Here is an 18,784-nt window from a genome sequence, read left to right on the forward strand (position 1 = left end):
TACGGATTTTTTGTAACCAAATCCGTACAAATGTTGTAACACCAAACCAATACCTTGTCAATATTTCATTACCTTATCCTATCATAAATAAAAGGAGAGGAGAATTATAATAGTAAATTTTAAACCAATTAAACAACGGTACCCTCCCTGGCTTTCGGAGAACATAATGATATACCCAAAAATGTGTCTCTAATTCAACAGAGAGCATTTTACGGGAACGCGGTTCAGCGAGCGGCATACGTAACGAGGATAATTTGTGAAGAAGCACCACGTGATAAATACCGTAATAAAACCGTGGTAAAATGGCTATTCGTATTCCGCGTTGCTCGTAAAATGCAAAACCATGTTCTCATACTGAAATTTGGAGGACACTGTGGTTATTAGCATATAAATAATTCAGTTTTTTTTTGTTAAATATATCTGGAATAAATATGGTCATGAGTTATGTTCATGAACCAAAGTAAGGCTTTAAATATCCAGTAATAAAAAAATATTCCGTAATAAAAAGTAACAGTCTTTGTTTACATGGAACTTATTAAAGAATCTTTAAGGTACACTCTAAAAAAATGCTATACAAACTTATCTGAAAAAATAAATGAATGTTAAAAATTTTACTACTTATTTTAATGCAATATTATCTCATCTGAACTAGTAAAAATTTTTTCAAATATTAAACTAGTAATAATTATGGATAATTCGTATTTAGAGAGTATTACTAAAAGCACTTTGAATGAATGCCCAATACCATCTTTCTATTACAGTATTTAAGCACAGTTTATTGGTTAAATATATCTGGAAATATTATGTCCATGAAGGCACAGATAAACCTTAAAATATCTAGAAATAAAACAAAATTCTTTATAGGAGAAGTAAAGAAAAAGAGAACAAGAGTTTTTGCAACCTAAAGTTTCATTCCAGAAAAACTGGTATACAACATTTTCTAGAAAAGTAAATGGACGAAGGTTTTCATTAGATCAGATCTGTCTCACCTAGATTAGACCCTGGTAAAAAAGTATTTAATATCCAATTAAATAATTTTGATGGAGGGTTAGACTCAATCAAAAGCTTCTTGGACATCTACAGTCCTTTTTGATAAAGGAATCAGAGGATGAAAGAGAGTAGAAAAAGCTATTTTGTGTGCAAAAGAAAGGTCTACAGATACTAAATTTAAATGAATATTTAAAAACAAACTCAAATAGAGTTTAACTTATCTATACTCATTATCTAAAAAACCAAGAAGATATAAGAGAAGACGACCAATATTAAAATTAAGAAAACGTTAAATACGAGTATATAATCTGTGAAATAAAAACACATAAACAAAATCAGATGTTTCAAGAAATTAGATAGAAAAAGTTCCAAGCCTTTATATAATTTTTTTTAAATATATGAGAAGAGAACCTACTCTTATTCTCTGGAAGGAAGAAAAAAGAGGTTTAAAACAAAAACATTTCTACAATACACTTCCTAAAGTAGCTTGTACCATACATATCCTGCAAAAATTAACTTAAACTAAAATTCCAATAGCACTTATATATTATAACTCTTGGCACATTAAAAATGCTTAGTTTAGAACAAATTTATGATCAGAAATTAAATCTTCACCTATTTTACCACCTATAGCCTAAGATACCAAAATAAAATCAATTAAAGAACTTCTCAGTTCTCAAACCAGATATCTTTGTTGGTTCATCTATGATTTGTATCATATCGTAATTTAAAATAAAAACAATAAGATGCATAATACTCCATGCATAATACTTTATAAACCAGAAGAATTCAACTAGAGAATATGTAAGCTAATCAGCTAATATAAGATATCAGCCATAATAAGAGAACCAAATATAACCGAAAACGAACTTTTGAGAATAAAACGTATACCCAATACTAACATATTCATATAAGCTTTACTCTTGAATAACGAATCTAAAGTTGAATTTTCAATAATACATTAAACCTAAACTTTCACCTTATGAACTAAAACAAAAAATGATTAGAAATATAGATGATAAACAGCTTAAATATGAGAGAACATAAAATTTATTGTATATACAGGGTATTACAAAATTCGGTTGAAATAATTTAAAAGCGTATTTTTGAAGTAAAAATAAAACCTTTTTTTCCTATAAACTTGTGTCCTAGAGCTACACTTCTTGTAAATTTATTGAAGAAAATTGATTATTTGGAACCGTAACTACAGTTATGCGTCAAATCTTCTGAAAACTTGCAAGTTCTCATTGTTTTAGGTGCTCTTAACACTTTCTGTCCCAAAAATGGCGAATATCCAATTTTTTAAAAAGAGGCCTTATTAACGCCCATATCCTATGTTTCCGATAAAGAAATTTGAAAATCTAGAACACCATAAAGTTAGCCATAAAAAATTTAAAATGATCGTTTCTTGCATTTTTTCGATACAATTAATTTAATCTCTCAAAAACTAAAGCAGCCGTATTGGTTTTCTCTGATAGTTTAATCGGGTTTAATAATGCTATCCTTTCGTTTTCCAGCGATTTTCTCGAAAACGATTAATTTTATGAAAAAAGGCAAGATACAAAAACTTTAGAATTCATTATGGCTTATTAGATAATATTGCTAGACTTAAATTTCATATTCTAAACATAAGATAGCGGCCATCAAAAGGGTAAACTCCTAAATTATCACCTAGAATTGGATTTGGAACACCATTTTTTAAACGGAAAATGAAAAAAGCACCCACAAAATGTATATGTAGTCACGTTTCCAAATAACCAATTTTCTTCAAGCAATTTGCCCGGGCTGTAGTTCTGGGGCAGGACATTTTAGATACATTTTTATAAAGAAAAAGAGTCTTATTTTGACTGAAGTAATACGCTCTTAAAATATTTGCACCGAATTTTGTAACACTCTGTATAGTGCACTATGTACATGCAATTTATGCAGGCCAATCTACAGCACGAAATGGCATCTACTGCTTTTCTGCCCTCACAGGTCTCGGCACAAGGCACCTAGTAGCAGTCAATAGATTTGGGAAAGGATCAGACAGTTTGCTTTACCTATTTTCCCATCGAAATTGATTTATTTATACGTTAAATGCAGTACAAAAAGATACTCAGGGACTCTAAAAGACAGTACTGGAGACGGTTCTGCAAGGTAGTTAAAAATACGCGTACCAGGCAGGCAAATCCACGGACCTGGTCTTACACTACCTCATTTTTTGTGTATTTAATAATATGTATATGTCACTTTTAATTCTTATATTTATTTCCAAATTATTCTTCGTTCAGCTTTATGATGAAGCAACAAGTAAATGATGAAATATAGAGGTATTTATAACTGTGTATATAAATATATTTATTCTTAAAGTAACTTTCTTAAGGATCTAATTATTTAAACCAATTAGTACTACTAATACTCATACAATACCTTTAATACATAAAGTAAGCAATAAAAACCTTTACTCTGTTTCTTGTTCCCTAGAACAATATATTACTAGAACTGTAAAAATGATATTTCCATTAAATGTACTTAGGTGGGACGTCAACCGCCTGTAATACCGCCTTCTACATAAACACATTATAAATTACAACCAACTTGGCCCTTATCCCATGATTTATTACCTTTTACATGGCAGAAGCGTACATAGCCTTTATACCCGTCCTTTGTAAAACTTTTATTTTTAATTTCCTTTATATTAATAGACTGTCATAACAATTCTAGTAAACTCTTATTTTGCTCTTGGTGATTTTCAATGAAAAACCTCTAAAATACATTTAATTTTTAAAATATATATAGAAAAAATAATAGAACTAATTTGTAAAAAAATCTAATAATTTTTTTATGCATTTATTGATTTATTATTGTTTAAAATATTTATTTTTAAACTCGATAAAAAACCGAATCGTTGCTTAAAGTAATTTTTTAGGAAGCTTATCAGTGAGTCAATTCCATCGCACTCTAAATTGGCAAAGGATGTAAATGTGCCATTACGTACAAAGGCGCGTTCCCGTCGACAAAATTAAATATTCTCTTTTTAACGGGGTTTTACAAAACGATGAACTACTTTTGAATAGAACAAAATTAGTTTCGCCATAAAAGGCTAAGAAGATTATTTTTGTACTTTTGTATTTTAGGAGCAATGGAATTGAATAATAAAGTTTTCACTAATGAACCTAAGTAAAAAATAAATTCAAATTGTTTTAATAATTTATCTTATTTCCCTAAATGGAAATAAGAGTAAAAGAACTCATGAACTTATTATTTTTTTAGTTATAATAGAAAAGAAATGAAAATGTGATATAGTTGAAGCTGGAGTAAATAATAAACATTTTTAATATAAAGGTTATCTATCTTTTTACTTACTTTACTCGTATTATTAAATTCAAAATGGCTCTACATTATTTGCGCGTAAAAGTAATATTGCGAGTGGATCTCAACGTTTAACAATTTCATTCCGCATATATGAATTTTTCTATATGTATTTCATAAAAAAATTCATATAGTGCCGCTTTTTTGCTAAATAGCTGTACATTTCTGTCACCGTTTTAGTCTAAGGTATTATAAATATTGGTATAAAGGTATACTATTTTTATATAATTTAGTAAAATATTCTTAATACGAAATTCAAAATTAGGAGAGTGAAATAAAAATGAAAAAGTTTCGAGAAAAATGTTAAGAGGAACAGATCACCATTTTAGCTTGAGATATTTTATTTGCAATAGAATTATGTTTTTCTAGATGATGACGAAAAATAATATTCTCTCCAGGATGAGCTAACGGCATTGGTACCTTTGGTACTCAAAAGGTTTTGACAAAATAAATAACGGTTTGTTCTTGGCTCTTCTTGGTTTCGGGATCACTACTTCTCAGCTCATTAATAGTTATTTATAAAGTATATTACAATCAATGTGCAGCTTCATAATGTAGTTTAGGAGGGTTTGAGTACCTCAGGGATGTATTTTCCCTACTTTAATTAAACTTGTCTCCGTTAACTATTGTGCTGAATATATATCCAGATCTACATAGCTTTTCATCCAGAAAATATTTTGGAAGCCAACCTTACTGTCTTTGTTTGGAACTTAATTTTAAAAAATACCAAGCACTTCTTTTTGAACATTCACGATGTAGGCAGAGTTGTCAACAATTGTTTCGTGTCAGTATTGGTAACGAAACACTTGCAACTGCAAAAAATCAATCTGGGGTTAAGGCAAATCATTTTTAACAGTTATCAATTCCAGGAAAACTATTGAATACTTAGTTAAATAAAAGTCTTTATATAAATAATTATATAAATAATATTATATCATTGTAATAAATTCATGGACTAAGTATCATTTAAAAAAAACTCTATTCATATCAAATTGTCCAGTTTTTTGCAATGGCTAAATTTATTATCAGAATTGACAGAAGCTATAATGAGTCGGTTTGATGCTCAAAAACGACCGTTTTGTGTCGGTATTTTTTGAATTACATCATTCCATGCATAGCAGTTTGGCGTCGGTTTCATGCTTGTTATGCTCTTTACAACATTAGTGAAGCCTTTAGTACTAATCTCATCAAATCTTTGATAAATAAATTTAAAGAAATGGGTATGAGTGAAAATATTCAGCCTCCTGGACTTAATCGTTAAATTATTGACGTTCATAATGCAGTTGCCCATTATTTACACAAATTAGTGCGAACTCATAATGCAATTCTTTAGTTATATGAATATAGTATTTTACGAATCTTAAAAAAAGACCCAAATTTACACCTTTTAGAATTTACATCGTGTAAAAATTAAAGGAAACAGATTATCCTATACGATTAATATTTGTCAGCTAAATGTTAAAAAGAGTTGATGACTTTGACAGAATTTTCTTTTGTGATGAAGCACATTTTCATTTTAATGGGTATGTCAATAAACAAAATAGTCATTATTGGTCGGAAGAAAATCCCCAAGAAAAACATCACAATCCATTACATAGCCCTAAGGTTACTCTTTACGCAACAATTTATTACAGAGCATATAATCTGATTTTTAAGCAAATAGAAGCCCATGCTTTTTAAAAGATAACAACGGACAAACAGTAAAGGTCAATTCTGTCAGAGATTCCGAAATGCTTCATGATTCTCTTGGCCCTGCCCTCCAAACCTTTGATGTCTTTAATTAACGATAGTGGTTTCAGTAAGATGGGGCTTTCCCGAAAACGATTCGACAAATAAACTGATACTAAAAACATGTATTATTGAAAGGCTATCTAAAGAGCCGAGTTTATAACATCGCCCCAACAAATTTGATTTAGCCTAAAAATCGTATTTAGAAAAAGCCATTACTCCTAAATGATGGACAAGTGTAATGGAACATCCAAAGAATCTCGAGATTTAACAGAAGTATTTTAGGTGATCTACACAATCGAAAGCCTTGGACATATTACAGAACAGCGGCGCCATCAACCCTCCCTGATTCAATCTAAAATATACATCCTCAAGAAAACTGTAGGTACCTATATAAGTACTCCTGGCTTCCTGAAAACTAGACTGTTTAAAAAATTATTAAATGAAGTGATTGCAAAAATTGAACATTCTTCTTTTAACCAGAATTTTGATGACTTTAAGCAATATAGATAGTAAGAAAATTGGTCGAAAGTTGGATGATTTGCCCATCGTATAAAGTCACTTGGGTCTAGGTCAAAATTAGCAGGAGTCGACTTGATGCGAAAATCGTTAATAATTCCTCAACTTTCTCTTTGCTTGTACTCGTATTTAGCTCTAGAGAGTCTATTGCTTCAGTAAATATTTTTAGCGCACTTAATAAGTTTTCTGTACATATACACTATTTATTACGATCGAAAATAAAGCTATGATCTTTTAAAAAAAGTTCAATTAGTTAAGAGAACATGGGTTAGTTATATCTTTAGGCCTTTATAAGGCCAATGAATTTTCTTTTTGGACTTTACTTCAATTCAACGCACACAAAGTTTTATCGTTAATGATTCTAGATTTATTGATTGATAGCCTGGAGATGAAATTTTATTAAACAACGACTTTCCTTAGCCTACGTTTTGTATTTGATTCATGAAAGAGGAAGTGATAAAAATCTATGAAATGGCCAGTGTTCATATTCATCTTGAACTAGTCATTTAAAGAAAAAAAATATATAGATTTTTATTTTATATTACTATAAAACTTATGCCTGGAATCGACCAGATTATGCACTTTGCATGTAAGCTTACTAATACATAAGAGCTAGTTTTAAATCAGGATTAAAGAATCAAATTGCGAATCATCGGGTGTCATACATGTATTTATTTCTTACACAATTATTCGTTCTTTTCTACTTTATGATGTAAACAATGTATCGAAAATAAAGAAATACGTAGCAATCTTTTCATGAAATGCTCAAAATAAAAGTTTCCTACTCGGAGTATCAAATATTTTGAAAACTAAGGTATAATTTTCTGGATCAAAAATGAACAAGAAAGAATGAAAGTACCATGCCAGAAAAGGCTGTTTGAAGCACACGATCAGTCTGCTATCATAAACATTTTTGCTCAATAACTCAGAGAGTTTTGCTTTGTATTTATGTCATATTTTATCGCTTCGGTCGTCGTGATCTAATATCATTGATTTCGCAACTTTTGTTAAAAATTATTCTCTCTCGTTTTGTTCGAATGAGCATGTTTGACAGCAGTTGCTCTAATCATATCATTCACAGAACCATGTTGATCTCTCTTAACGGAATGGCCAAAAAGCTGATTTCTACTTGTTTCCATCTTCTACAACGTTGAATTATAAAACTGACTTAATTCAACAGAACAGGTAAGAAATGAGAATATTAAGTAACGATTATTGTCAGCTTGGCAATGCGCATGATAATACTAAAATTTTTCAATTGTGTGCCTGATATACAAATGGTCCATTATATTTTTCAAATAATTTTCGTCAGCGATTCCTGTCGGTCGCCAGCATTATTACTTTCAGTCAACGAAAGACGTCCAAGAATGGAATTCTCTTCTATTGATGAACTATAATTTTCAACTAAGTTAAAGCTAAATATTTTTCTTTTTTCTCAGCAGTTAAAAATAAACCAGGATCTGCTCTGGGTCGTCTGTAAAACCAATCAAATCAATTGCATAACGTTTCTTTTATTTATCAAGTTTAACTTCAGGAGGGGGATTCTGCGATTCTGAATCAATGGTAAATCTGTGTTTTTTAAAAAGAACGAATTATTGTGCCTGTCTCCTTTATAGCTGCAGCTGGAATTTTGAACACGAATATAAATTTACAAAAATTCAAAATTGTTTTTGTTGCATCGCTCCCGTGGAATCCTATCACCAATTTTCTACCCTTTCTTAAAGATTTTCGTCGAAACCCACTAATTATTATACCTTGAAAGTGATTCTTAATAAAAAGGCTCATTTTTTTTAATTTCAGTTTTAGTTCACAATTACATGGAGTCTGAAAATGAAAATAATGAAAAATTATTATATTTTTATAGATGTCAAATATGCTTACGAATACTGCAGTCCAAAATATAAAAAGTTATTTTAAAATAAAGTATTATTTTAAAAAGTTATTTTAAAATAAAAAGTTAATTTGAATCTTTTGACATATTGTGTGACTGGGGTTAAATTTCTGAAGAGATCCAGGGCTGACGTGAGAGTGTCATCCTATAAACTTCTCCAAAAAACTATCATGATCTATATATCTAATTAGAAATCTGTATGTTAAGGTGTCTTAAATGAATGTATCTAGTCAGTGACTTTGAAATATTGATGTCCTTTGTTGCTCTATACTATATGAAAAAATTAATTAATGAAATGCATTTTACCGCAAGTATCATTTGTCAGTATATATAATTAATCTGAGAAATGCGGATGATACATTAATCATTGTTTCAAAACAAGAAAAAATGGAAAACCTAATGAAAAGTCTGCAGGAGAAAAGCACACAGTAAGGCAAAAATCATGATAATTGACAGAACATAGCCTCTTTAACACTAAAGAGATGAGAAGCTTATAGTTTTATAAACTTTCGGTCTTTCATAACAAAAGAATGATATAACAGAGAGATACTCAAAAGACTTGCTATAGCAAGAGCAACTATCATGAAACTGGTAATGTTTTTTAAAAGTTGAAATATAACAACACATAAACTTAAATAAACTTGATGCTACGAGTTGCAGCTTATGCTACTCTACCGAGAAACAAATTATTAACATTCCTAAAAAATTAGACAAATTATTAATGTGCACTTATTTACATATATTATTTCCTTCGCAAGCTCTAAAGCAAGTTGTTGTAAGAATGAAAAATTTCCATTTTTCGGTAGGTTTCCTTTTTTATTTTTACGTGAAAATTTATTATCTTGAAATGGTGCTTGAAGTAAGTGGAATACATATAAAGATCTTTTATATACATAACTGACATAGAGCTAAAACACATATAAATCTTGTCCCTGAGCATAAATTGTTCCCCGAAGAACAGTTGTAGTCAGTTGTAATACAGTAGTGGTTCAGTGTAATTTATAATCGGGAGGAAAAGTAAATTCGCAGTGTTGCTATACAAACGTATGGTATGCTGTTACCTACAGGATAATTTTACTTGTCGGGATAATATAATTTATGATTACATGAGTAAACCTAATGTAATGTGTTGGAAGGCAACCATTTCTAATAATGTTGTTTATGTTATGCAAAATAGGTAACTTTTTAAATATACATAAAATAATGCATTTTTTAATAATAAAACTTTTTAAAATTTAAAGTTTTTTCGACTCTTTTATCAGTTGAATTTATTACTATAATTTTTTTTTAGGAACTTTAATTACAAAAAGAAATTACTTATTAAAATTAGTATTTAAGGCTCTTTATAATCAATGGTTTGGTACCTTTTGACCAATAATGCCAAATTTTACTCACAAAAATATATCATATAATATACATACATATAATATATGCGATATTATAAGTATACCTTCTGCTTTATGTGTTTATATTTATTCTCAGCTTGTTTTATTAAGAAAAAAAATAATTTTGCAATTATTATACAAATTTATGTTTATAAATTACAATTAAAGTCGAAGTTGGCCGAAAATATGTATACTCCGGAAATAATTTTTCAGTTTAACATATTCTCGATTCGATAAAGGAAAATAAGCTACAGTAACTGAATATTTTATCTTTTTACTGTTAAACATCTGAAGAAGACCCAATACAAGAAGACGATTATAAAAATTATGATGTATAATTCCTACCTTAATGTAATCTTCAGGAACAGCGTGCATACCCATAAAGTCTCCCCAATAAAGATTATGACCGCATATGCTCTGAAAAGAAAAATAAAACCTTCGATTAAAATGTTATATGCAAATCAGCTACGTATTTTATTATGTTTATAATAGTGTAATATTATTATGTCTTATATGTAAAGTGCCACTTTCTATTTAAAAAAGATATTGACGTTTCGTGCTTATGTTTATCTGTAACGTTGCGTTAAGATCACCAGAGAATTTTTTTATATTCTAGTAATGTTTTTAAACTAGTTCTTTATTATTTCTCTATGAAAAAAAAAGCCAAATAATTATAATAATGAAATTAGTAAGAACCTAAGGCTTAAACTAAAAATCCTCTAATAAAAGCGAATAGTATAAGCTCATTGCTGCTAAACTCGCAAGTTTCTGATAAGTTATATTTTTTTTAATGAATTTACAAAAAGGGGAAATCATGTGAAAAAACCTAATTATACGTGTCAATTCTGAATATTATTTATGTATTTTTTTATAAGATAACAGAACAATATAGTTAGCCTAACTAATATTTACACAAACCAAGAGTAGGAGCAAAAATTCATTATCATTAGATTTATGTTCAATCGTTAATAATTTAAAATCCTTTAAAACTACGATGCAAAAAAAGGAAAATATGATGGAAAATATTTTCTGGGACATAACTCAGTTCGCCTTACCAGGGGGATTAGCTGTTTCGGCCCTGGAACATTTCCAAAATACTATTTTACGAGACAGCAGAAACGAATGTACCTACTTACCTCAATTTTTATATTTTTCTTCGTACAATTCCCATAAGAAAGATTTATTCTTTTTGGTTTATGATTTGTACGGAAGTTGGCTTGTTCTAGTAAGCAAACAAGTTAATAAATATAATATTAATATTACGGTCTCTAAAACAGCCAAACTAAACTGTCTCAAATAAGCAACCGATATAAAACTGGCACAAGCTGGACAAAGAAAAATAGTGCAGTTATCGTATTTAAAAAAAAATTTAATTAATTTTAAAATAGAATTTTAATAATTCTCTACGTGTCCATTTAAGTTATGCATATTAAAATTATTTAAAGAATTGTTAAATTAACTGGTTTATTTAAGTACTTATTTATCTATTTTAAGATAACCTTTAAACTTTTCGGTCTATATAAATTTTACAAGCTTCTGAAAGAGTGATTCAAACTTGAGAATTGATGGAAATCATTCGTCAAAACAATCTTGTTTTTTTTACACGAATATTAAAAATTTAAGGCCGACAATTTCTTTCTTAAGCTGAACAAGTTTATGACATGAAATAATTTAATTATATCTTAAATTCCCTTAAAAATAAAAAGAGTTTTCAATGAGTAAAAAAGAAATCAATCTTCCAGAGAATAAAAATATTAAACAGATAGACTTAAATAATGAAACAATTTAACTGAAGTACATAGTATGGTAAGAAGGAAATTTCTCAACTGGGATCAAAGTTTATACGTTACGCATGATGAGGTACGAATGTGTAAATTAATTCTTCTTGTAAAAGAAACGTTAAATATTAACTAAAAAATTAAATTGCCTTTACGATTAGTGTTTGATATGAAAGACACAATATGTCCTAGATTCTAGTAGTTCTAATACTGAAAAAGGTAGTTTTTCATAAAGAAATTAGGAAAAATTAGGAGCTTCAATAAATAGAATTTGACAAAATAATCATCAGGAGCATGATGTATACTCAAAATATATATGACAATGATCAGATTCGTTTAAGTACAAATGGTACAATTTGTTCTTTAGTTATTTAAAGAACACTGCATACTTACAAAGTAATTAAGCTCGTACCGTTCTTCATTCATATTTTAAGCATAGTTTTATATCTTCTTAATCTTTAGAAGAATAAGAAGTTCAACCATGTAAAGAGAATTTAACGATAGGGAATATAGGAACTAGCATTGCTCATGAAAATAATATAGTAGATATTTAGATTAAAATAAAGTATTTTAATATTAGAAATATTAAAATAAGCTGTTATGCTTTAAATATAGTAACATGCCCTTTAGACATAGATAAATTTAATTTGTCTAGGCTTATAACATTATTCGATCCATATATTTATAAAACTTCAGAGATAGATATGTTAAGCAGCTGATATATAATTTTATGTTCACTTACCAGGATTACTAAAATTAGGTGTTTATTTGCCTATTTTAGAAGAGATTTAATTAGGGTAGTTAGATTATGGAACTACTCCAGCTAAGTCAAGGGATTATTTAGGTCATGTCACTTTAAGGTTGCACTATTAATGTACTTAAACTAAAGTAACCGTAAGGTACTGAAAACATCAATACAACTATGCTGAAATTTTGGCAATTGGAAGAGGTTTCAAATTAAATAAAATTATCCTCAGATGGTAGACATTGTCAAAGAAATTGTCTACCGTATCTTTGTGTAAAATAAGAATCAAATATATCAACAAGACTTTCAGGCTAACAGGGTTGTTTTGGATGGTTCAACCAGAGTAATTTGAAATTTTATGTAGGTTTAGAACTTTTAGCTATGTAGCAATGCTTTCTGGAAAGTATAATGAAAATGGCTAATAAAATAAATTTATTATTATTAATGTCTAAATTATTATCATTATTGCTTACGTAGTTTTTAATCCTAGTAATTCTACTCTTAAATCTTTCTATGTTATTTTTTGTTTTCTTCCAAAGAACTCATAAATTTCACAACGAAACTCTATCTCAACTCTACTCTAAATAACTCAATAACCTGGTAAATAGTCGTAATATATATAGCAGTCAACCTTAATCCCAGTAATACCTTAGAATATTATGCTAAAATTAAATTGGTATTCTAAGCAACCCTATCTATGTAATGAGCTATAGGTCAATAACTCCAGCTTTACATTGCATATATTACAGCATTACAACTCATGCTGCATGAGTTACTTGTCGAACTCATGCTGAAAATTCTTTCAGTTTTGCCCTCAACTATCAGCGGTAAATATACAAATCCCAAAATCCAAAGTCTCAACGTACGTCCAAATCCCAATTACTTCGTCAGCTTATCCCAGTAGTTTTCGAAATTCCCAAAACTCCTGGTCATAGTACTATAAGTTTAAGAATCCTAATAAAAACTTAATAAGGCGGCTCGAAGGATAAAAAATAAATGGTCCAATTATCGCTTATTTATCCTCACATTAGCACATCCATCTTCGATATGCTGTTGCTTCTGGTTACTGTTAACTTTTTCCTCATTCAAATGCAAGAACTTATTTTATTTGGAAACACTTTTCCAAATAAAATAATCACTAATTATATTAATATTTAGATATTTATGACAAATAATGATCGAGAGTCAGTCATCCTAGTAAGATTAAAAAATAAGAGCGGGAAATCTGACTTAATTGCTATAAAGAGCGAAGAGTTACTGATTTCTATGTTATTCTTTTCAATAGGCAAAAATAAATCCTACAAGTGTTAAGTAATCATGTGATGCTTTCCGCGTCGGTCTATAAAAAATTATATTACTATTATTAGCTGACTTTTCAATTGTATATTCAAACAATATATTTGATATAAATGTTAATATTTCTTATTTGTTTGCTAGTATCACGCCACTTTCAGAAGATTTGAACAGCTATATTTAGGATAAAAGCATCGATACTGAGGTATACGATTCCTAAATTTACCAGTTAGTTTAATTTCTGGGAGATTCGCTTTAAACTACGCATCTAATATTTATGGTATTGTGATTGCTAATATTCTAGTAGCAAATTCTTCTCTTTTCACGTCAAAAACACGAAGCAAAAAATAAAAAATCTTTATTAGTAACAAATAAGTATTCTTAATACTGGTAAATAAGCTTTAAAAAGATAATGAAATTAATTTTTTTTCAGCACTTTAAAACTCACACGTTCCTAACCTTATTAGCCGAATAACATTCTTGGTAAAAGGGGAAAAGCATAAATACACAAACGTGAGAAAATTAAAAAGTATTAAAATATTTTGCTGGGACATAGCAGGCAGCGAACGGCAGCAGAAAGAGGCGTAGAGTTAATTTGATTTTCCTTGCCAATAAAAGCGGGTACTCTACTCAATTTTGTAACAATCCACTTATTCCTCTGCAAATATAAGCGAAAATGCTAAAGGGATATGCAGTAACGTCAGCAATTCTCCCATCGTGGGGTCGGGAGTACAGCTTTTTAGTGGAAACTAGAAAGGGACGAGGAGCCACTTTTGACGTATATTTTAAATACGAGCTTATTTTAGAATATATTTTCTCTCAGTAACTTTCACGTTAACTTTCACGCATATAAAGTACGCTAACAGAGATTTTTTATTATCAAAATAGAACAATAACATTTCTGCATAATTTAATAATAACCTTTTACCGAACGCAAGCAATCTGGACTCTGCCGTGATCACAGCTGTACTACTGCATTAGTTCAGTTAACTCAATTGGTGTTTCTGGATTACTCCCAGTTTTTTCATGGGAAGTATAAAGCTATACATTTCTTAATAATAAGATTCTTCTTCGACACGCCGCATTTATGATCCAGGATTCCGATCCATACTCTGCAATAGGAAATACTAGAGATTCTATAAGTCTCAATTTAATTTCCTTATGAATACGATGATCTTTCTAGATTTTGATCATATATAAAGCCTCCTTTAACATCTAAATTTTTGTTTTGATCCCCTGCTCTGAGCTACCTTTATTTGTTATTTTCGTACTGCATTCTACGTGTATTTAGCGTAAGAGAGTCCTATATGTAGAAGTGTGTCATACAGTATATTTCATTTTCGAGATACTTCTTAAAATCATATAACTGCTTTAATCTATGATATTCCAGACCATGCTTTTTTTAACATGTGACAAAGAAAGACCTAAATAACTGTTTGCCTCTATCACGATAAGCAACCGTGTATTATTAAGTGCTATATGAAGACTATCATTAATATTTGCTATTGGGTTTGTATTTCCTCCAAACAGAATTACACACAATTTTTAAGCATGAAGTTTTAGTAATAGATTTCGTTAGTTGTAGTACGCTATAATTGACTATCGGGAAAGTAAAATAAAATAAAGTCGCAAGACTAAAAAGCAATCTGCCATAGCAGCTCTTAGCGGTTTCGGCCGTAGCCCCCTCTTGAAAGTCTAAAAAAATCATTTAATTGCATATACATGGCCTTTTCCAATATTTTAGAAAGGGTTGGCAATATACTAATAGGTCGATAATGAGAAAATTCCGTAGGGGTATTATTTTTTGGATTTATGATATTCCAGACCATGCTTTTTTTAACATGTGACAAAGAAAGACCTAAATAACTGTTTGCCTCTATCACGATAAGCAACCGTGTATTATTAAGTGCTATATGAAGACTATCATTAATATTTGCTATTGGGTTTTTATTTCCTCCAAACAGAATTACACACAATTTTGTAGCATGAAGTTTTAGTAATAGATTTCGTTAGTTGTAGTACGCTATAATTGACTATCGGGAAAGTAAAATAAAATAAAGTCGCAAGACTAAAAAGCAATCTGCCATAGCAGCTCTTAGCGGTTTCGGCCGTAGCCCCCTCTTGAAAATTAGTGCAAGTTTTCATTTGTGTAACGATCGTCTGCGGTTTTCTTTTTTTCTTATTTACGTTATAGTAGAGTCACCCTTTCAACAAAGTCATAGCCCTGATAATGGCTTAGGGTTGAAACCGCTAGGCAGTTATTAATATATTACTTTTTACGTTGAATACTTGTCTTTATTTCATTTAAGTTATTACTGTATATGATGAGTATACTACCGGTAGATTGCCAGATTTAATTTTGTTTGTTCCATTATGAAGAACAAAACACTGAGTTTATTCAACGTGATTTAAAAAAAAACAACAGCGTCTTCAAAAAAACCATGATACTGCAAGTTTGACTGATAACATTTTGTGATATAAAGTGTCAAAGGTGTTGATGAATTCCACTAAACAAAGGCACGTAGTTTCTTTCTTTTCTTGTTTTACAGTGATACTTTATACTAGTTTACTTTATACAGTGATAGAGGTTATCTTGGTATCAAGCGGTTGGCGTAGATTATGAATTGTTTGCGGTGTCACTTTGCGACATGCCTCAATGAATCGTGTTTACAGAACTTCTAATGTGTCAGGTAGAGTACTGTAAATTTGTACTTTTCATAAGCCTACATAAAAAATCCAGGGAACTTATGTCTGGCGGCCAAGGGGGCCACTCATATGCACTCCTTTGTCCAACCCAGTAAAAACCTGGAAATGTGTGATTTAAGTAATTATGCACATTTCACGAATAATACGGATGCGCTTTGTTTTATTGGAAAATCAGTTCGTTCGTTGTAGGAAGAGTCATTTTCAATGATAAAAAGTTGGGTCGATGGCATTTTCTAATCAATGCATGAACATATCGTCTTCTAAATTTCCAGGACAGAAAAAGGGTGTACAATAGAATTTCCATAGAGGTGTTGTGTATGTGCTTTGTTGGATTAGAATTAGCATGGCAATAGCAATTGTGGGAATTCACTTACTAAATCATTCGAGAAGAAGTTACAATCATCCGAAAAACATATAAAAAGTAGAAAATTATCAGAAATTTGCTCATTCAGTCATGGTTTCACAAAATTGCAAACTATGATAAAAGTAATCTTTATTAACCTCTTGTACTAACGATGAAATTTGTATTTCTTTAATATTTGTTCAACATTTATTACACTTGGTACCGGTCATTGTCTTGTACTTAGCGTAATGTTTATCGTATTTTGTGGCAATACTGTAGGTTTATTTTATAGGTACAGAAATTAGTAGATGACTATTTTTGTTACAAATAGAATCTGTTTCATGATATTTAGCCACCAATTCGGTTAATCAGTTTCAGGACCCGATTTCTACATTTATTCTGTTTGAATCAAAAATAACACAATTATTTTTAGTCTAAATTTCAACGGTTCAACAATTTCCAAATACTTCAAATATAATACACAAAATAAATTACTCTAGCTTGCTCTAAAATGAAAAGGCTGAACTTGAGCGATTGACAAATACGATATATTTTTAAATAAAATTTAATCGATTTTTGTATTTTTCGTCACACGTATTGGTAGTTCAAAGCTCCATATTTTCTAAAAGAGGAAATGGGTTTTTAAAAACTAACCAGCAAGGTAATAGCGAAATAAAAATAATCAATAATTATTACCCATTTGTATTTAAAAAAAGGGTTGATCCGAAAGTTGAGAAATTGGAAAGTTGATTGTCAAAACTTAGCTTCGTCAGAAATAAATTTGACGCATCTTTAGATCTTGCCGAATAGTTTTTTCCCACTTAACTGTACTTTACTGTACGTTTTTTTATTGGCCGTTCAGTATATTACATTTAGCTTACTTACACTCTACGATTACCTACTATTAACTCTAGCCTAATAATTTTAAGATTTAAATTAGTGCACCTAATCGTAAAGTATATATTAGCAAATTTTTATATAGTTAAACGTTTGGAAGCAAATGTCTTAATTTTTTTGAATATATAATTAATTTTTTTAGTTACTTAGAATAGAATGGATGGGCAAAAAAATAATTTATTTTAATTAATTTTTTGTTGCGTGATTGTGTAGGTTTCTGTTATTAAAGAGTAATCTTTTGGCTTTATTTTACTTTTAAAAAATATTTCTGCTGCATCTTATCATTTAATCATAACATTAAATCTAAAAGTTATTTTTAATTATTTCGTTTCTATTTAAAATTAAAACATAACAAATTAATTAGTTTTACTTTTTGAAACTCGCAACACATCTAAAGCCATCACGATAAAATGCAGGAGACAGATAAACTCTTAAAAGTAAAACCGTGCTTCAAGTGACCCGCTTCTAGTAAGTCTAAAAGCGACAGGGGATTTATTTAAGTTTTAAAGTAAATCCACAAATCTTTTACGGTAACTTTTAAGAAGACTAATAGCATTAGTTCTTGAAAGCTTTAAGTTTGATATGTGCCAAAATATAAGTTCTTAATTTATATGGAGTAAATTAAAAGCAAATATTTAGATAGTATATTTGGTATACACCTCACAGCTTTCACATTATTCTATGTTTTTCCAGATTAAATTAGCTTCGCAAAACTTTGATAAAAATGTTTTCAGCAACAAAAAAAAGTTCAATAATAACGCTTCATACTTTGGCGTTTTTCAATGTGATATTTTTATGCTCGGTCCGTCGGCATAAAACTTCTAAATTGCTTTAAAAGTTCTTAAGCAACATACGGAAAGTTTCACAGAGAAAAATATCAAAAAAAGTTTTTTGTCAAACATATTTTAAAATACTTCGGTTTACACGGAGCCGCCGTATGAACAAGACCGCTTAAAAGTTTTAACAACTCTACGGTGGAGACCTTCTTTCCTACTTCCCTAACTATGCTATTCACGTTCTCTATTGTGTTATGGAAAATGTTTAAATATTTATTAAAGTTTTACAAGCTAATTAATAGTAAATTAATAGCCTCCTAACTAATATTATAAGAACAGGAGATTGTATATTGATTTTTAATTTCTAGAACATATAGTC

General features: G+C 29.6%; 1 protein-coding gene across 4 annotated transcripts in view; it reads right to left on the minus strand.

The window, feature by feature from the left end:
• LOC126748647 (uncharacterized) overlaps window positions 1–18,784 on the minus strand; it is a 207,929-nt gene that overhangs the window by 24,806 nt on the left and 164,339 nt on the right. For all 4 annotated transcript variants that reach the window (XM_050459080.1, XM_050459550.1, XM_050458414.1 and 1 more), the window contains one exon: window positions 10,213–10,284. In XM_050459080.1, coding sequence (XP_050315037.1) covers window positions 10,213–10,284 — 72 coding nt within the window. The remainder of the gene's footprint in view (window positions 1–10,212; window positions 10,285–18,784) is intronic.

Source organism: Anthonomus grandis, chromosome 1 (assembly GCF_022605725.1).
Source record: "Anthonomus grandis grandis chromosome 1, icAntGran1.3, whole genome shotgun sequence".
NCBI classification, from domain to species: Eukaryota; Metazoa; Arthropoda; class Insecta; order Coleoptera; family Curculionidae; genus Anthonomus; species Anthonomus grandis.